Source organism: Vanessa atalanta, chromosome 16 (genome assembly GCF_905147765.1).
Source record: "Vanessa atalanta chromosome 16, ilVanAtal1.2, whole genome shotgun sequence".
NCBI classification, from domain to species: Eukaryota; Metazoa; Arthropoda; class Insecta; order Lepidoptera; family Nymphalidae; genus Vanessa; species Vanessa atalanta.
In genome coordinates, this window is record NC_061886.1 from 6189931 (window position 1) to 6208935 (window position 19005).

Here is a 19005-nt window from a genome sequence, read left to right on the forward strand (position 1 = left end):
GCCAAAGTGATAGATAAAGTCCAGTCCTTTCATTGAGGAGTTGAAGGGATATTAAAAATAAAGACGCGAAAGTTCGTCTTTCTGAATTGAATAAGTACATGATAGCTTACATTATGACAGAAGAAATGACTAGATTTAAAGTAGTCGTATTGGAGGATGGATTCTGCAACTGAAATTCTCGACTGAACTCGAGTGGATAAAGTGTACAGGGTAATGATCACAGGGCTGGTATGTATACAGCAGAGTATTCACTCCACTCTTACTACCGATGCCAAACCAACCAATTCCTTCTTCAAGAAATGCTAAAAGGATCATAACATCAAAATTATGTCCCAGATTAGAGGCATCGTGGTTGATGGTAACATACAGTTGCGGTTAAAAATGTTATTTTGCGTGGCGGAATTTACGGCTGTTTATACAAAGACAACAAGAAAATATGTAAAAATTAGAACATCGTTAAATGTGTTTATATAATACGTAAATGTAGACATATATGTACATAATGAGATTAGAAATTCGCAATTAACGGAGCATAACAAAAAAAAAAAGGCACTGACATATATAATAAGTCTGTTGAAGTATTATTATTATTATAATTAATAAAAATCAACGAGTAATTTCAAACGGCTTCATTCGCCTCCGTTCCTCATCTGGGGTACCTCAAGGATCTCATTTGTACACGATTATTTTTTGATGATTTTATTTATCATATTAATTTGGTGTTTAAAATAAATCTTGACATTTCAGTTACTAATTTAATTTACCACCTTAATGTGAAAATGTTAGCTTTTGTAAAATGAACTTGCAAAGACTTCAATAACTTCGCTTCGTTTCGAATAGTTACATGTTGTCCTTATAATTAAAAACATATAAGTATGTATATTAATAATAACGAGAAACTGAATAATTTAAAAGGACACCACTTGAAAAACTTTGTAAAATCATAGACTTCTAATCTTAGGTATTACATACAACAAAACAAATATTAATTGTTGTAAATAAAAGTTGTTGTCTCGTTTATTTATTACTTTTATTAAAATTTATTTACTTGTCATTAAGCTAGTTATTCGGATAAACTTCAATTTGAGTATACTAATAATATTACTATCACCATTTATGAGTAAATGACTATCAAATGATTAGTAGACAAAAAAGTTTTGTGTAATATATTTAAAAAAAACTAATACTTATATAAACGCATATAGACGTATCGAAGGATATTTTTCAAGAAAGCGATATCAAATAATATGTACCTGCAAAGTAGGTAGTAATATTGATGATAATGCCCTGCTGATAGATTTCGGCCTTTGTCAATGGATACTTTCCGACTACTCAGGAGATATTATAGTGCATAAAAGTGAGCCCAAACACTCTTGTACTATGAAACCACTCACATAATCCGATGAAATGACTAAAGGCAAGACTGAACAGATTTAAGGTGTTTCAATGCCAAAGCCCTATCATCGGACTGCAACTCATAATTTCTTAACACAATATCAAATACGAAACATTTTATTAGTCCGACATGGAATTTTAACCTAAGTTCTAGACCAGCAAGGTAGTTGCAATGTAAGTAAAACATAATTATTTTAGTTAGTATAATTTTACTACAAGAAATTACTATGCATCGCAAAACTTATTACGATAAACTAACTAACGTTATTTTTAATGAGCTTCATTGAACACTAATCGACGCGACAGTTTAGTACGCAAAACAACGGAAACGTGGAATATTAGATCTTGCGACTATTCTGCGACTGGTTACTGTTGTTCTGTTATTATGTCGCCGACGTAACCGACGGCCGCGCTGCGTCTGCAAACATCACACTTGCCTGTGAGCAGTCCACGCGGTTAACAGTCCTAGCTAGAATGTACGCACTATGAAGTGATTTCTTCTGTTTCGAGATTTTTTTTATTGAAAATTAAGTTTCATTTCGAGTTACAATGCCTGTGATAAATTTGAAGATTATTGGTGAGTTTTTAAATTTTCTCACCCTCATTTATAAATTGTAACAATAAGTTTTGGTTTTTTTCGTTATAAAAAATGTATATTTTATTTTTATATAAAAATATGTTAATAGTGCAGTATCTGTTTTTTATCCCTTTTATTTTCTTAGTAATAATTACCGGTTTAATCCTACTATTTTTATAAAGGTCAATTACTTTTATAGGAGAGGCTTTTATTGCTTATGAATAAATTATGTTCCTATTTATTCAAAGTTCTTGAATAAATAATTGAAATAATAAAAATAATATTAAACTGTTTTTAAATTCACAATTGATACTCGGGCCTATCTTTTAGAATATGTATTTTTTATCATTCAATATTCGTTTTTTATCATAATATGAAAATCTTAAAAATAAGTACCAAGTACGAAAATCTAATAATTCCTAACAATATTTTTATGAAACATGGTGACAGTTCATTGTAATGTTTGTCAATTTAAGTAGTTTCAGTCTTAGTTTATTACTAGTAATTACTGTCATACCTTTAATAAAAATGATGTACCTTCATAAATTAAACTTAATATTAACTCTCCAAGCTACCTACACCGACTCAAGTAATCCTGTAAAACTATAATTTTGTATGATATGGGTTGAAATTGGAACTATTGAAACTAACGCTTACATATAGAAAACTATTATAGCTATTCCTATGTTTTAAATAAGCACTACGTCAGTAGCCGTACCGTTAACTTAGCTTTTGTTTGTATGAATTAAACAATTTCGTACTTATTTAACCTTATTAAATACTTTCTAGTCCAGTAAACGTCTTCAAACATAATAACAATTACTGAGCTAACGTGTATTCTGTATACAGTCCTTGAAAATGTGAAACATAGAATATAGTAAAAAAAGTCCCTATATTTATTTATTTTTATTGATTATCCGTTAAATTGGTACAAGCTATGGTTAAAGCTATTATTAAAATGTATTTACATAAATGTACATTTTACTTAATAAACACATGAAATTAAGTACTTCTCTTTATTTCAACTTGAGAGTTTGATAGGTTTGCCACAAATGCGAAGTAAGTATTTGTTAGAATGAAAGTGTATTCTCGAGACGAAACTATTTTAGAGAAAATAACCGTAAACTTATGTTTATATAAATTTATTTCATGTCTTTCAAAAATAATATTCTAAATAAGGAATGTACGTAACTGTGGGAACGAAGTCAGTAAATAACTGTCAATAAAATTTAAATTATATTAAAGTAATACAAATAATGCTTTTAAAAAACGAAATGGATAAGCTATTGTTAGATATTTTAGACACGTTGTTGGTCGTTTGTATGATTTAAAGATATATTTTCAATGGTTTTATTGTTTTATGTACCAAAAAACGCCATTAGTTATGTAATAAAACATATTTTATTTTAGTTTTCATAGTATATCATTTTTATTTAATTTTTCTTAGAAATATAATATATATTTACAGTCACCTACTATAAATGTTTATATACTTTATATATATGGTATTATGTTCTATATATGTATCCTTAGAGCTAAAGTTCAAATTGATTTGCTTAGATTTGTTGAGTACCTATGTATGTGTTTGCAATATATCATATTGGTAAAATATAGTAAAATTACCTTCTAAATCTCATTGTCTTTGATTAGTTACAAAAGGCTATGTTAGAGAAGGCTATGTCTCATGAACTCCGTCGTAATAATCAATATAAAGTGTAAATAGTAACTTAACAAGACTAAAAACTAAACTGAATACACAATGAATAATATTTAAAATGAATGAATGATGATGATGAATGTTCTATGATGTACTTTTTAAAGAATAAACCATTAGACTTGATATGATATTTAGGAAACATTTTTATTATAACAATGGAATGGTATTGTAATTCAAAGGCATACATATTTTAAATATTTGCCATAGTGTTTTAAAATTGCCACACGGTATCTGTGACATGATACTTTTACTTGCATTGTACATGTTTTGAATAACAATACACGTATTGTTGAATGGAGCAAAATATTTTGAGTGTATTGTAGGTTCTTATTAAACATCAAATAAAAGTTTAGAGTTACTTTTAATATTTTTGTTTTCACAGATAAAATAAGTTTATGTTAACTGTACTCATGTGACATTGCTGACATTTGTGGCAGTTTATAACCAACGATGTTTTGTGTTTACTTTTTTTCCGGTGTTATCAAATACCAGCGCGATGTTGATGCTAAGGAATGCAAACGATAAAAGAAAATTTCAATTACCTAGGCGTTTTGCGGACGTGATTTTATAGGATTTTTATCTGAGAACACGATGTGGTTATGTGACCGATTACTTTTTATTTAATTTATTAAATTCAAGATGAAATAATGTATATGTACTTGTATGTTTAGGCACGAAAAGCCACATTCAACGAATCAAATAAGTTTTATAAATTATAAAATATTATTTGGTATAGGTACTTTTTCTTTTCCTCCAAGAAACAGGAGGCTTATTTCCACCTATGTTTTCTTAGCTGTAATTTATCTTCCTTTTTTCTTCAAAAGAAAAGTAAAGTTACATACCATCTTCAGCGCAAGTTGGTGAAATACATGGTAACATGCATACAGAATTTCATTCGACAAATGCAGCATGCGAATTATAAACAAATTAATCACGTGAAAATTCAGATGGAATTGTTCGGATTTCATATCACGATCTTTGGTTGAAGATTATTTCTAGTATGATACTGGGCCAATACGGGTTTCAACCTGTTAATTAGTTGTTTAATAGCTGTAGTATTAGGTCCAGATCTCTTTGGTCTGTTTTACTGGAATACAAAAGAGTTATAATTAAGAAATTAAAAAAGTGTATAAGTATCAGTTGTTTACCAAAAAATTAAAATAAATAATATTAGATACATTTAATTTCATTTAAATTCCGTGAACTTTAATTACGGAATTTAAAGGGTTATATATAAATGCAAATAGTAGAAATATTATATCGTTGTATAACTGTTATTTTAGCAAGTATTGTAACGGTCATTTTGGTTTTATGTTATTCGTATAAATGCGTTCACTCGAGGTCATCCTATCAAACGCCATGACATTCAATGTACGATTTCTATAGCTATTTCCTGAAAAATAACGTTCCGGGTAATTTGACTTTTGTTATTTACTTTACATGTATAAAAGCAACATCATCTGTGGTATATATATACTTTTAATTGTATCCCATTTCATGACAGAATTTTTTTTTTTTATTAATTAGGCTGTGTGGTGTGTGGCTTTGTATTTTTAAAACAAATGCCAAAATCTGTCAATACCAGATTTTTCATTCGATAAGTGAAAGCATAATACACAGTTACTAGCAAAACACGAAAATATAAAAATAATAAAAATGATTTATAACTTGACCCATTGACACCGTGTCACATAAGACATCCTAGTAACAGTATAGTTTTGACTCATCTTCACGATAAAACAAATACTTGTATAAATTTAATCAATCAAGTTATTTAGAAAGACACGACCAATAATAGACGAACTAATTTATTATATTATATTCAGATTAAATATTTTATTTTGATTGATTATATTTTATATTTAAATAACGTTCTAAAATTTAATAAAGTACATATTATTCAGTTTCGAAACCAAATAAAAATATATTTTTAAATTCTCTAAGAAGAACTTTGTACTTATTGTTATTTAAATATTATATTTTTAACTTTAATATACCAGCATTAGGTAATTATTGACAGACAAAGTATGTAACATGAAAATAGGAACAGGATTGATGAATTAATTTTTGTCCAAATTTGTATGGGTTCGCTCTCGGATTCAATAACTCATCTCATCAAAATTAGATTACAAATATCACGCATTATTTTGTTTTAGGTTTAGTATTAGATGAATATTTTCTTCTTTTTTAAATATATATACAAGTATGTACATAATATATACGAATTAAGATGACTTGAGTCAAAACTACGTGAATTTTTGGTATAATAAAATTGTAATGTAATTGCTAAGTCTAATTGTGTTATTATATAATGTAATTGGTATGTCTAATTATGTTATTACGGTAATGAGCAAATACTAGAATTGAACCAGTTATTTATTCTAAAGAAATATCAATGTAGACGATATGATAAATACATGGAATATTTGGTATAAGTGGACTAAGAGGAAAATCAATTCAAAATACATATTTGGTCATCTGTAATACTAAATACATATGTATGAACGCGGGATTTTACGTTAAAGTTCACTAAATAATTATTTATAAAAACCGATTTAAATATTTTTTTATTATAATTTTATTAATGTCCGAATAAATCGCTAGACCAAATAATTTTATTAATATTTTTATTTAAATTGTGTATGCGTTATATATTAAGCTTTCTAAAAAATTACAATCAGTTCTATTAAAAGAAAAAAAAAACAAAATCAAAGGATTTTAACTTTCAATCAGGAAAAAACATTATTCTTAAAACTAATCTAAAAACTATAATTTATATTTGTAATAATATTGCAAATGATTTTTCTCGATAGACATTATAAATATCCTATCATCTGGACGAGGTTCTTAAATAATTTTGTGTAAGTACATAATCAATTAATTAGTATTGCAAGCTGAAATATTACGACACTTCCGGTTGTGTTTTTAAGTGTTATATTATTTCAAAATATGCATCAAAATTATATGTTTTATCAAATAATACTTACGATGTAAAAATAATAATTTAAATAATTAGACCAAATCAAACTCAAATAAAAGTTTCTTTTAATTCAAACATTATTTTAAATAGTCGAACACATTCGTTATTTTATCTTTATATTATATTTTGAACTATTTATCATATATATACAATATACATAGTACAAGGCTATTTACATGAATCCAAAACTGACGGCTCTTGGATTATAAGAATTATTGTTCATGATACAAAATAATCCTAAAGCTATATATATCCTCTAGTGTTAAACATTAAAAAAAGTGGATGATTATTACGTAATACGTCATCAGTCTTGTCATGTTTTATAAAATTTCTAAGCATGTGATATTATCAAAAACGATTAGGCTCGCTTGGATGATCGACATAATGTCAACTCATAATGTTTCTCGAGTACGAGTTTATAGTCGTACGGCGGCGTGAGGTTGCACATCGTAAAATAATTAATTTACCTACCAAGAAGATTGCTATTGTTTGTCAAGACTATAGAATCATAATAAATCCTTAAATATATGTTCTTAATAGAAATAAATAAAGTTGAATTAATAAATGTGTATGAATTTTTACATGATAGTCAAACTAAGAACACCATTTGTAAAATTGTTATTTTTTTCGTTACACATACCTTATGCGTTTTTTTTAACCGCGTATGAGTATATTGTCTGTTCCTTTTTGCCGCCCAAGGCTTAAGCCTACTCAGCCTGCATATCAAATGATAATTTTATCTGAATGTGTCGAAAACTAATTAAATTGAAGCCTAAGAAAAAGTAACATTACAAATTTAGCTTAAATATTAAATATAGCCTACCAAAATTAAAACAACCAGAAGATGGCAAGTCATGGTCATCATCCATCATTATTGTTACATATTATTAAATCTGAACCAAATTCGGTAAAAAAAACACTAATCGTTTTTTTAAATACACTTCCAAGAGTAATTCTATGCTGAAACCTCAAAATTCCAACTGGATTTCCCAACACTTTTCGTCACTGTCGAGAACTATAATGTGGCTATAATTAAAGAGGAGTAGACTAATTTGCCAGTTGCGTCGTTATTTAAACATTTCAAGGTATTATATTTAATATTTATTTTATTTGTTATAATCTATTTGTTATCCAATATTGATAAAGCATTTAACCAAAATGTAAGTATTTGTACAAAGCCATTAGTGACAACTACGTTAATATGGATGACTATATTTAAAATACCCATTAAAATACATGATTGATTCTATTTATTTCGGAGATCTCGTGATGAGTCAGTGGTATTTCGTTTATATAATAGCAGATAGTAATAATTCTCCACGCATGTAGGAATTAATTAAAAATGTTAAAATAACAAATCTAAACAATTGAAACGTCTAATCCTTTATATAATTCATACTAGCTTTGTCGTGTAAGCATAATAATAATTATATTAATTAATTACCTATGTAGAAACCAATTGTACACCATATGTATGTATCGTGGTCAAAGTCATGGTTGTTTTTATTGATTATCAAAATCTATAAACTATGAAGTCACTTCGGTTTGGGAAGTACCGAGTTTTTGCTAAACATTACGATATTAAAAGTTTAAATTTACTTATCTAAAAAAAAAACCTTACTTAAAGAGTCATGAAACATTTTGTGATAGTGATTATGATACGTAATAAATTACATCCGCCTGTGAAGTAAGGTTATATCAGGCTTGTTTAGGAACCACATACTAATAAACATTTATCTTATATGTTTTTACAGGATATAAAGAGGCTTTAATATATAATTTGTTCTTTGTGAAACCCCTGTTTGATTAAAAAAGGTAAACACATAAACTTTTCATTTATGGCATTGAGGCATTAAGGGTTCAGGGTGTCACGGTAGCATGCGAAAGCGATCTCGTGGCGCCCGCCGTGTGTGACGGAGAGGATACCGCTGGTTTTATAGGGGATATCCCCGGTGAACCGAAGCGCACTCGGCGCGTCGAAGTCGCCGCGGTGTTCTGGGCACGTAGGGGAAACAAGTAAAGCGTTTTTCCAACAAAACAAAAAAAATAAAGTACACGTGTTACCAAAATGTATTCTTAAAGTTCTATTGCAAATTGCAAAGTAATCAGTTCAGACGGTAATTTTATTTATAGGATGTACTAAGTAAGTAGCAGCTATTATATGTTCAACTAAAAAGTCTAAAGACTTCTCTGCTTTTTGAGGATTAATTAGATTTCAAAGCTTTCATTCACCGAATACTAGATGCATTATTATAAAAACAAATTTGGACCGGACCCCACAATTATCGACTAAGATTCTTGGGCATTTTGTCACTTTTATATACAGAAAATGTTTGCAAATAAATACGTTACTTAATGTATTTTTGATAAGGAAAAATTTTTTGTGTAGAAAAAAAAATGTTAAGGGGACTACATGAGCTAAATGCAAGTTTTATAATGCAAAAAAGTATATGATCCAATGCAGTAAACCAAATGAAAAAAATATATGATAATCTTCAGGATACATGCTAAGTATTTGTTATTTTGAAAACATGATGTAATTAATTTGGTACGATAGAAAAAAATCACAAAGTTACCTCTAAAAAGATCTTTTAATCAATAATAACTATACTTATATACGTTCCATAATTCTGGTTTTTTGTCAGATTATTCTACAAGCAATATACTATTTAACCTCGGTTTCACTTTTTTAGTAAAATCAATAGATTTTTTTTAAATCCGATATTCTTATTTTCGAACAAAATGCGTACGCATGTGTGCGTAAACGCCGTGTACAGACAATGCCGGCCGAGGCCTGATGCTATACAGACGTGTCGATCTTTTCGCCGCATCATTCATTACGTTACGAGATATTTTTTTGTAATTTTAATTGTAAATTCATTGTTTCATGTTTTCTTATAATAAATTTTATTCTTTCTTGTAAATAAATATATTAAGTTAAAATAGTGTAGTAGTAATTAGGCATTTGATTTTTAATAATATTTTTTGTTATAAATTTTAATTGTGTAAATATGGGAAATAAAGTGAAACGCGTGAGGAAAACTAAAAAACGTTTATATAAATCAAGCGCCGAACATACATATGAATGATATTAAAAGGTAAGAGTATTTAATTAGTAAACATATTTTTTTTTTTATAAATTTTGAATATTGAAAACATCTATTAGAAAAATGTGCAATCAGTTCGCATATAATCAGATTTTTCGAGCAATTCTTAATAATTACGATAGAGTATTTGGTCAAAGGAAGGAAAACATCAATTGACTTTCATGGGGATCAAGTGACTACATTCGATCCCCATGAACTCGAAGCATTTTTTTTTCATTATAACTACTATGACATATTAAGATACATATTTTTTAAATACATAATTTTATAATTAATAAAAATGTAATTACTAACATATATTTATTTTTTACAGAATAAAGAAAGTCAAAAACAATAACACGGAAGCTATTTATATTGCGTAAGAGTTTAATTTTATCGATTGTTTATAATAAGAATTAAAGTTATGTATGAACTAATTTTAATAATAATAAAAAAAAAGTAAAGTCGTAACAAAAAAAATTTAATTGTTGTGAACCAGAGAACTAGAATATTTAGAAGTGTCATTTGTACGTAATTCATAAATTTAAATTTTTTTGTAACGTCCGCCATATTGGATTGAATATAGCAGCAATTCATGAATCGTGCATTGTCATCGAGATTAAATATGTGTGCCAACTTTTAGCTGAAAGTGGGTGTAATATTTATTCCAAGATTCCAGGACATATGTAATAACATTAATACATACAAGTGAAATTAAATAAAAATTTTTTAAAAAAAATTAACACTAAATGTTTTTTTTTTGTAGTACTAAATATAAATAAAAATATTTTAAGTTTAATTAAATCAGTTTTATTTTTTAATCATTTTCGAATAACAGTCAAAAGCAATACAAATAATTCTAATATCCTATCTATTTTTATGAGATTTATGATTAAACCTATTATGATTAACCTTTCATTCATCAATGATTCAACCAAACCGAATTGACAACTTCTTTTTTAGTAAATATTTAGATTTTTTTTTTTTTAATTTAATATATATTTTTTCTTTATGAACCAATATTAATAAAACGAACAAATACTACGCTATATGTTACCCCACGGTCACTACACTACAGATTTCGAACACTTACGATTTTATTATATAAATAGATCATTAAACTTTTATAAAATGTTAAAAATTGGTATGTTTCAATATTTAGTATAAGAACTAATTGTGGTATAATAATATAAATAATAGAAAAAAAAGGTTAAAACTAACTGTCTATTTTATTGTATACAAAATATAAATAAAAATATTGTAAGTTTAATTGAATCAGTTTTATTTCATAATCATTTGTTAACTAACATCGAAAGAAATAAAAATAATTCTGTTGTCCTATCTATTTTTTATGAGATTTATGATTGATCTTACGTCGCTCGGTTTGGCGCCATCTATTAGAATATTTGGGCGTAATCTCGTTACCTCGCTTAACCCTTAGTACACGGGCTTGCCGTTTTTGTCGATTTTGTAAGTGTGTGCGTGCGATTCTCAAGGGCACTTAGCTCTTGTAGTCCTCTTAATGTTAGTTTTTTTGAGATTTATAAATTTTAAATAAAAAGTGCTAGAATGAAAAGCGGCACAATTCCTTCTCTTTATTTGTTAACGCTTATATCTAATATAAAAAAAAAAACAATTAAAAATGTATATAAAATTATTATTTTTCATTAGTACAAATTTTATTAATCATTTTTTATTTCAAGCCTGTTCGACTTTGATAATTAAAAAAAACAACCGTTATAATTTCTTCTTATGTTACAAAAAATATGTTTAAATAAAATGAGGTAATTAAAAGTAATTTTCAAAAATGTCGTTTTCAAATAAATAAATTTAAATAATATTTTACAACGTCAAAACCATATCTTGCGTTCATCGCTTTATTCGTAACCAATAAAAAATAATGCAATCACTTGCGGTTGAATAAACGTTGCTAGAATAAAAAAGTATGATCACAGAGATGAGAAACTATTAATATTCTATTTTTAAATTAATATGAAGAAAAAAAATATATAAATTATTCGTTTCATATTGACAAGTTAATGCGGGCTCTGTTACAGTACAAACGTAAATGAATATTTATTTGATATGATATTTTTATCTAGAAATATTTTATCTACAAAAAGTCAATACATATGGATATATGTAAACGAATACCTGACGAACGAGTTTGACGCGTTTTTACATATTTTGAGTAATTTAAGGATTAATGAAATTTATGAAATTATAATATTTATTCTGATAGGTATAATTTACGTGCTTTTATAATATAATTTTATTACATCCTATGATGTAAAGCCAGGTGCCGGTAATGTTTGTATAAATTATGCTTGAATAAAATTGGAAAAAATAAAATTGATATTTCGTTTGTTTATATACGCTTATTATAAGGGTCGTTGGCATGTAGAGTTACAGGAAGAAAAGAATTAAACGAGAGCGAACTCTTTCCTAATATATATCTTTCACCATTAGTCTAGTGGCTAGCTTAGATGGCTTTAGATCAAAAGGTCCCCAGTTCAAAGCATCCGCATCGATACATTCATTAATATTCCGTCTTTCGTATTTTCTACGAATAATTTAACCGATCTTAAAAGAAAAGAAGTTTTCCGGTTTCCCACGGAGTGTTTATAATTATGTTTTCAATAATTTATATTATAAATAAACTATGGAAAAAATGCACATATTAGTTACGATAATACTCACATACATGTTTAGTGTTTAAGAATTTTGTCGACATTAAAAATGGTTATTTTCCAAGTCTATGTTCATGTCTTTTTCTCACGATGTTGCGACCAAAGAAGATAATGCGATTTATAGAAATTTCCTAAATGTGATATTAGGTTACAATGTTTTAAAAGTAATATTTATCTGAAGATATTATTTTATGTTCACTTGAATGCATCGTTTGGTTTCAGATATTGTCCCAGTGAGAGTGAATCTCTGGATAATGATATTTACGAGCTGTTGGGTAGTATACATGCTGCGTGTCAACATGAGCCTGAACCTGATCGCGATGGTGCCACAGCCAGCTAAAAATATCTCGTAAGTAGCATTTAATAGTTTGCTCACATTTTTGTAGCGTACCTAAGACCCGTTTGTGACGATTAAATCTAAACTTAGATCCCTATTTTAGAAAGTAAAGTTGTCCTCATGTTGTATGTAGTGCTCGAGGAAATTAATAAAATTATCGTTATGAAAATAACCGTTAGCTGCGGCTATTCGTAAACAAGACGATTTTATGCCAATGAATTTATTTTATATTTCCTCGAATAACCAGGAATACCTTTTTTGTTTGTCGGTTGTAGTTATGCATAAAACGTTGAATTTTCTATATTTGTATAATATAACTGACGTATAGTAAGATTTTATACAAAATTAATAAATATTTTTCTCTTTTATATAAAACATAAACGAACAAGTTCCTTATAGTTAATATGTAATAGAATATTTTTTTTATTATAAGTTTCGTTCACTCGATCATCATTAATTTATAGTTTTATTGTGCAATAACGTTGTTTCATATAATCTATTAAAATAATTGTACAATATCTCTTCACATATCAAACATTCTGTACAACATTTTTTTTGTGTATAAATAAAATTCTTGCAATAATTGTTATCATATTTGTCACGACTTGAAAAACTGTTTTAAATCTTTATTTCCATTATAAAATTACGTTTTATATGGCGTTTCTAGGGATTTAAAAATTTTCAATGAGATTTATGTGAAGTTTTTATTTATTACAGAGTAATATAGTCGAGTTAATGGATATAGAATTCAATGTTTCTCTGTTTATGCCGTATGCATTCCTAGATAGTTGTTGTTGTCACTTGGCATATGGTTTATAAACTGAGTTATAAAATGAACGTTTACATAATATTGTAGAATAGTATTATTGTTTTAAGTAAAAAAAAAGATGCATAGCAATACATGCCAGGAATTAGCTAGTAATAATTATCCTAAAATAAGAAAATTGATGTAAATTATCACGGAGATAAAATACGGGCGGGAAATATAATATTAAGGGATGTCGTCACTATTACAATTTCCTCAAAATTTGATGTATTTGTTTTCATTGAATTTAAGTACTGGTTAGAAAAATGTGATACAGAATTATAAGAGGAATCCAGTCGTCACCACAAAGTCATGTTTGTATGTGCAAGTAATTGTTAAACTAGTTAATCCAGTTTAAATGCAAAAAGCAATGGCCTATGAGAACTTTAATGAGATTGATGCTCCTTCGCTTTCTAGATCAATTATGGAATTGCTTGCAACAATAGCTGCTATTTTATTTACATGTATCTAAATAGACAAAAATAAAACAGTACAGCTTTTTCTTTACGTTCACCTTTTTATCGTCAAACGTTTTTTTTGTTTGGTATCTATTGACGAGCTTTTGTGTTATTTATAAAATAATTCGTTAAAGAAAGAAATGAAAAAAAAGGTTCGAACATAACAACTCACAAATGTTTCAGATTTTCAGAAATGATTATATTCGAATTTCGAATACTGCACGACACACCTTATGTTACGAATATTTGTAAACGTTTATAGGTACTCTTTTATGTACGATAATATATATATATATATATATTTTTCAAATATTTAACATGAGAATATCTTTTTTAAAATCTATACAGGAAAAATAATTAAATTTTATACAAAGTTACATGTAGCTATGCTTTTATAAATGCAAGTACATAATAAGTGATTGTTCGAAAATGAAACCTGGCTATGACTACCGGGCCTCCTTATTCCTCCTAAGGGCCTCCTAATCCTTTAGTTGTTTGTGTGTGTGTGTTGTTGTGTTAGCTTTTTCACACAGCTAACGAGCTGTGTGAAACATCACATAACAAATGTCTTCTCATGAAATAGTTTATTTTAATACTATGATATCATCTTGAACATATCCATAATACTGTTTATTCACATATGTTGATTTTTCATGTTAGTTGCAATGAAAATATTATAGCTTGATTCTTTTATAAATTTGAAAATGTGTATTGTTTGTCACACAGGATACGAAATCAATGCTCTCCAGATCCAAAGGGGGTACTTAACGATTCGTTACGACATGTAGATATAGCTGAAATCAAAGAGGCTCCAAGACAGGTAGGTTTGAATATTTGTATCAATTAAATTAAAATTCCACAGTACATTAATATTGCGTGCATAAACTTCTATCGGTGACAGATTCGTTAAAAAGCAGTTGTATTTTTTAAGTCCGAGTATAATACTCGATAATATTGATTATTTTATGTCAGGCGCGTCAATCTGTGTGTGGTCAGCCCCATCTTTAAGTCGTTGACGATAAATTGAAAATAAATATAATGTTAACCGCTTCAGAAATTGAGACAGAAAAAATCTGAACGAATTAAACATTTAATATTAAAGTTATACCTAAAATTATTCTACTGTCTTACTTAAATCAGAATGAATGGTTTTTTAATCGAATTTATGAAATATACTTTTGAATTATTTTAAATATCAAATTTCATAAATCACATAAATTATTACGTCGTAATATATTAGTCATGAAAAAACATATGACAATTTATGTCTACTTCTAACCTTGTATAGTGTTTAACATTTGTATTAGGCTTTTAGTCAATATTTAGATTTCTCTATCAATTTACTATTGATGCAGGGTTGAGAAAACGCATATATAAATTTAACTTTTGGAATAATTAACGATATATTTGGTGCTGAAGTTGAAGTTAAAATATTATGATACTCGTATCCACCAAAGCACGCCTAGGTAGGGGAGAAACATAATAATGTTTAGTTTATATCCAATACCATATTATCGATACCATTATTCGCACATCTCCGTTCCGCTTTGCTTCAGTAAAAACATTTTAGTAGACATATAATTGTAATTTTTGTTTATAGCACAGTCATATATTGTGGTTATAGTATATTAAGTTTCGTAGCAAATGATCCATTTTCAATCATTTATTTTTAAAATATATAGTAATAATAATCAAATATAATTTTTCATAAATTAGTTTTTTAAACAAAGTTTTATACTTTTAGTTTGTTTACATTTATTAACATTATGGTTACCATGAATAATAAAAGGTTATAACATAAAATAAATGGCTCGATGTATTCAATTGATTGGTAATATTTCATATTCAATGTTCAATACCGTCTGAAATTACACCTTTGTTTTGACTCAAGGTTTTTGATGGAAATAAAACTATTCGTTGGTAGTTTTTACTTTAACTATCAATAAGAAAATGTGATTAACATTGAGTTAACGAATTCGAATATAATGTGGTTATAAATATACTTACTTGGTGGTAGGGATTTGTGCTTTGTGCTTTCCCAAGGTTGGTGGCGCATTGGCGACGTAAAATAGATAGTATTTCTTACAGCGCCATTTTCTATGAACAGTGCTGACCACTTATCACATATCATAACAAAAAAACTTATCTATATTAAAATGTTCATTTTATATAAATTGCAGATACAGGGTGGATCGTTTAATTGGTCTAAAGATCAGCAGGCAATGATTCTCGGATCTTACTTCTGGTGTTACCCTATCACCTCACTAGTCGGTGGAATGGCAGCTGAGCGATGGGGCCCGCGATATGTAATATTGGCGACATCGATTATGAGTGCGCTGCTAACTGTAATCAGTCCAGCTGCCGCTAGACTCAATTACATCGCTCTCGTGATAGTACGATTCTTTCTTGGATTTGCTGGGGTATATAAAACACGACAATTACTAATTACATTATATTAATTTAGCATTGATATTAATGGTATGCTTTCGTGCAGGGTTTCATGTATCCTGCCCTTCATGTTTTAGTAGCGCGATGGGCACCGCCAGAAGAAAAAGGAAAATTTATAAGTGCGCTTATGGGAGGAACTTTGGGGACAGTTGTCACTTGGTCACTCACAGGTCCTTTATTGGAAAGATATGGATGGCCCTCTGCATTTTACGTACCAGCAGCATTAACGTTTATTTGGTGCGGTTTTTGGTGGTATCTTGTAGCCGATACACCTACTGAGCACCCTAGAATATCAATATCAGAAAGGAAATATATCTTAGATGCTCTGGGTGACAAGATTAAGAAATCGAAGGTTAGTTTAAATTTCTTATTTGCATTGTAGATAATAGTTTCACATATAAGTGTTATTCAATGACCGAGTCATGTTTAAATAACGTAAACGTACACTTGTTTGTTATTTGCGAATAAATTTAAAATATCAATTATTATCTTTAATAATAAAATTACTAAAACGAAAATATTGTATATATCTTTTAATTGAATTCATATACTGTTGTTTCAGGGTCTTCCTCCATTCAAGAGTATTTGTACGTCGTTTCCGTTTTTAGCCATGGTTATACTACATTTCGGAAATCTTTGGGGGTTGTATTTTATTATGACAGTTGGACCAAAATTCGTATCCAGCGTTCTCGGCTTTGAACTAACAGCAGCTGGTGTTATATCTGCTCTTCCCTACCTTGCTAGACTTTTCATGGCCACTATATTCGGAGCTGTTGGAGACTGCATACTAGCGAAGAAACTTATGACAACAACTGTTATAAGAAAATTCTTCTGTCTTTTCTCACACGTATTGCCTGGAGTACTTCTTGTGTTACTCATGTACACTGGATGTTCAACTGCTTTATCAGTCGCAATGATAACTATGTCGATGGGTTTTAATGGAGCAGCTACTCTGACAAATCTTCAAAATCATCAAGATTTAGCGCCTAACTTTGCCGGAACTCTTTATGGAATTGCTAATTTCATAGGAAGTACCTCTGGTTTCTTCACACCAATGATAACAGCGTATTTCACAAGGACTGGGGTAAATATTCAAACGTAGTTATTATTAGAACGTTGGCAATAACGAAAGTGCTGAATTATATATTTTTCTAATTTTACAGGATAGTTTCGATCAGTGGCGTCCCGTCTTCTTTGTAGGAGCATCAGTATATGTAGTTTCTGCAATATTCTTTATTTTGTTCGGTACTGGTAATATTCAAGATTGGAATTTTTCTGAAAGCGGAAAAAATGAAAGTAAAGGGAAGACCAAAACTGATGATGCTAATGATATGAATGAAGCTTCTAAGAACGGTCAAATAAGAGATTTAAAAGAAATGCCTACTAGTATAACCACCCGGACATAAATTTTACCATATCAAGTAGTCTAATTGTAAGAAAACACTTAAATGACTATTTATTACTTTTAGGTGTATCTTAAAATTTTAGTTATATGAAAAGGATCTGACTACTTTACTAGACATTATTAACGAATTATTTAATTATTGTGTCAGATATTGAACTGAGTATTTTCCTATATAAGATGTATAAATAAATTATAATCGTTAGACGATATTAATAGATAATAATATTTATAAGACTATGCATTTTTAAATGTTTCAAATCGAATAATTTTACATGATTTCCAATACCTAATGTGCCTAATGAATATTGATTAAAAAATTTGTAACTGTGATGTTTTTACCAAAAATGTTATGTATATTAGTACCTACTCGTTTCAGTTTAATTTTTTACCAATATTTATTAGGTTATCATCAAGTAGGTTTTATAAATGAGGACGTATACATTTACATGACATTATTTAAGTCCTTTATTAAATCAAATAAATTTACAAATATAATTTTGTGTAATTAAATTCATTAGTTTGTTTATTTTAGTTTTATTATGTGACTATACGTTATTCAAAACATTATAATATATAAAATTTAATCATAATAAATTGACTTTTATTTTGTAACTAGAATTATCAGATTTTACATAAGAGTTTAGATGGTTCAACTCCTTACACTCTAAGTCTCAATGCATCGTCAGACATGTTAGCCTGCAATTATATATGTCTTGCTAGCGGTGGCTAACGGACGAACCAAGTTGCTCAAGGAGGCGCCACTGACGCGCACATTACGTACCCTCAACGTCATAGCAGACAGGGTAGATTTGTTTTATAGTAGCCTGAGTGAACTCACAACTATAGCCACTTGGACTATATCATATTTAATGTAGAGACTTATTTTAAATATTGTTAATAAACGTGCTGAAATATCGAATTAGGACAATCATGTCCTGTAATGATATGTATACAGTTTTATTATAAATAAATAAATATTTAGTCACTCACCGTTCAGACAGTTATTTTTATTATTTAGATTATTGCATAATTTTTTGCATAAATTATTAGAATGCGTGGTACAACTCTAAACGGACCTTCATAAAACCGCCATCTGTGTAGTGTACC

General features: G+C 28.4%; 1 protein-coding gene across 1 annotated transcript; it reads left to right on the forward strand.

Moving 5' to 3' along the window:
- The first annotated feature begins 1789 nt into the window (after nucleotides 1-1789).
- On the forward strand, nucleotides 1790-18454 carry LOC125070048 (sialin-like). The gene is made up of 7 exons (XM_047679720.1): nucleotides 1790-1972; nucleotides 12668-12794; nucleotides 14772-14865; nucleotides 16226-16465; nucleotides 16540-16845; nucleotides 17056-17577; nucleotides 17657-18454. The coding sequence occupies exons 1-7, from the start codon at nucleotides 1945-1947 to the stop codon at nucleotides 17897-17899; spliced, it is 1560 nt and encodes a 519-aa protein (XP_047535676.1). The 5' UTR covers nucleotides 1790-1944; the 3' UTR covers nucleotides 17900-18454.
- The last annotated feature ends 551 nt before the right edge of the window (nucleotides 18455-19005 follow it).

Bases quoted from the DNA above. Each gene is read 5' to 3' on its own strand.
- LOC125070048 (XM_047679720.1), top strand. From the start codon at position 1,945: ATGCCTGTGATAAATTTGAAGATTATTG. The intron at 12,795-14,771 runs GTAAGTAGCATT...TTTGTCACACAG, and splicing joins CAGCCAGCTAAAAATATCTC to GATACGAAATCAATGCTCTC. The intron at 16,846-17,055 runs GTTAGTTTAAAT...CTGTTGTTTCAG, and splicing joins ACAAGATTAAGAAATCGAAG to GGTCTTCCTCCATTCAAGAG.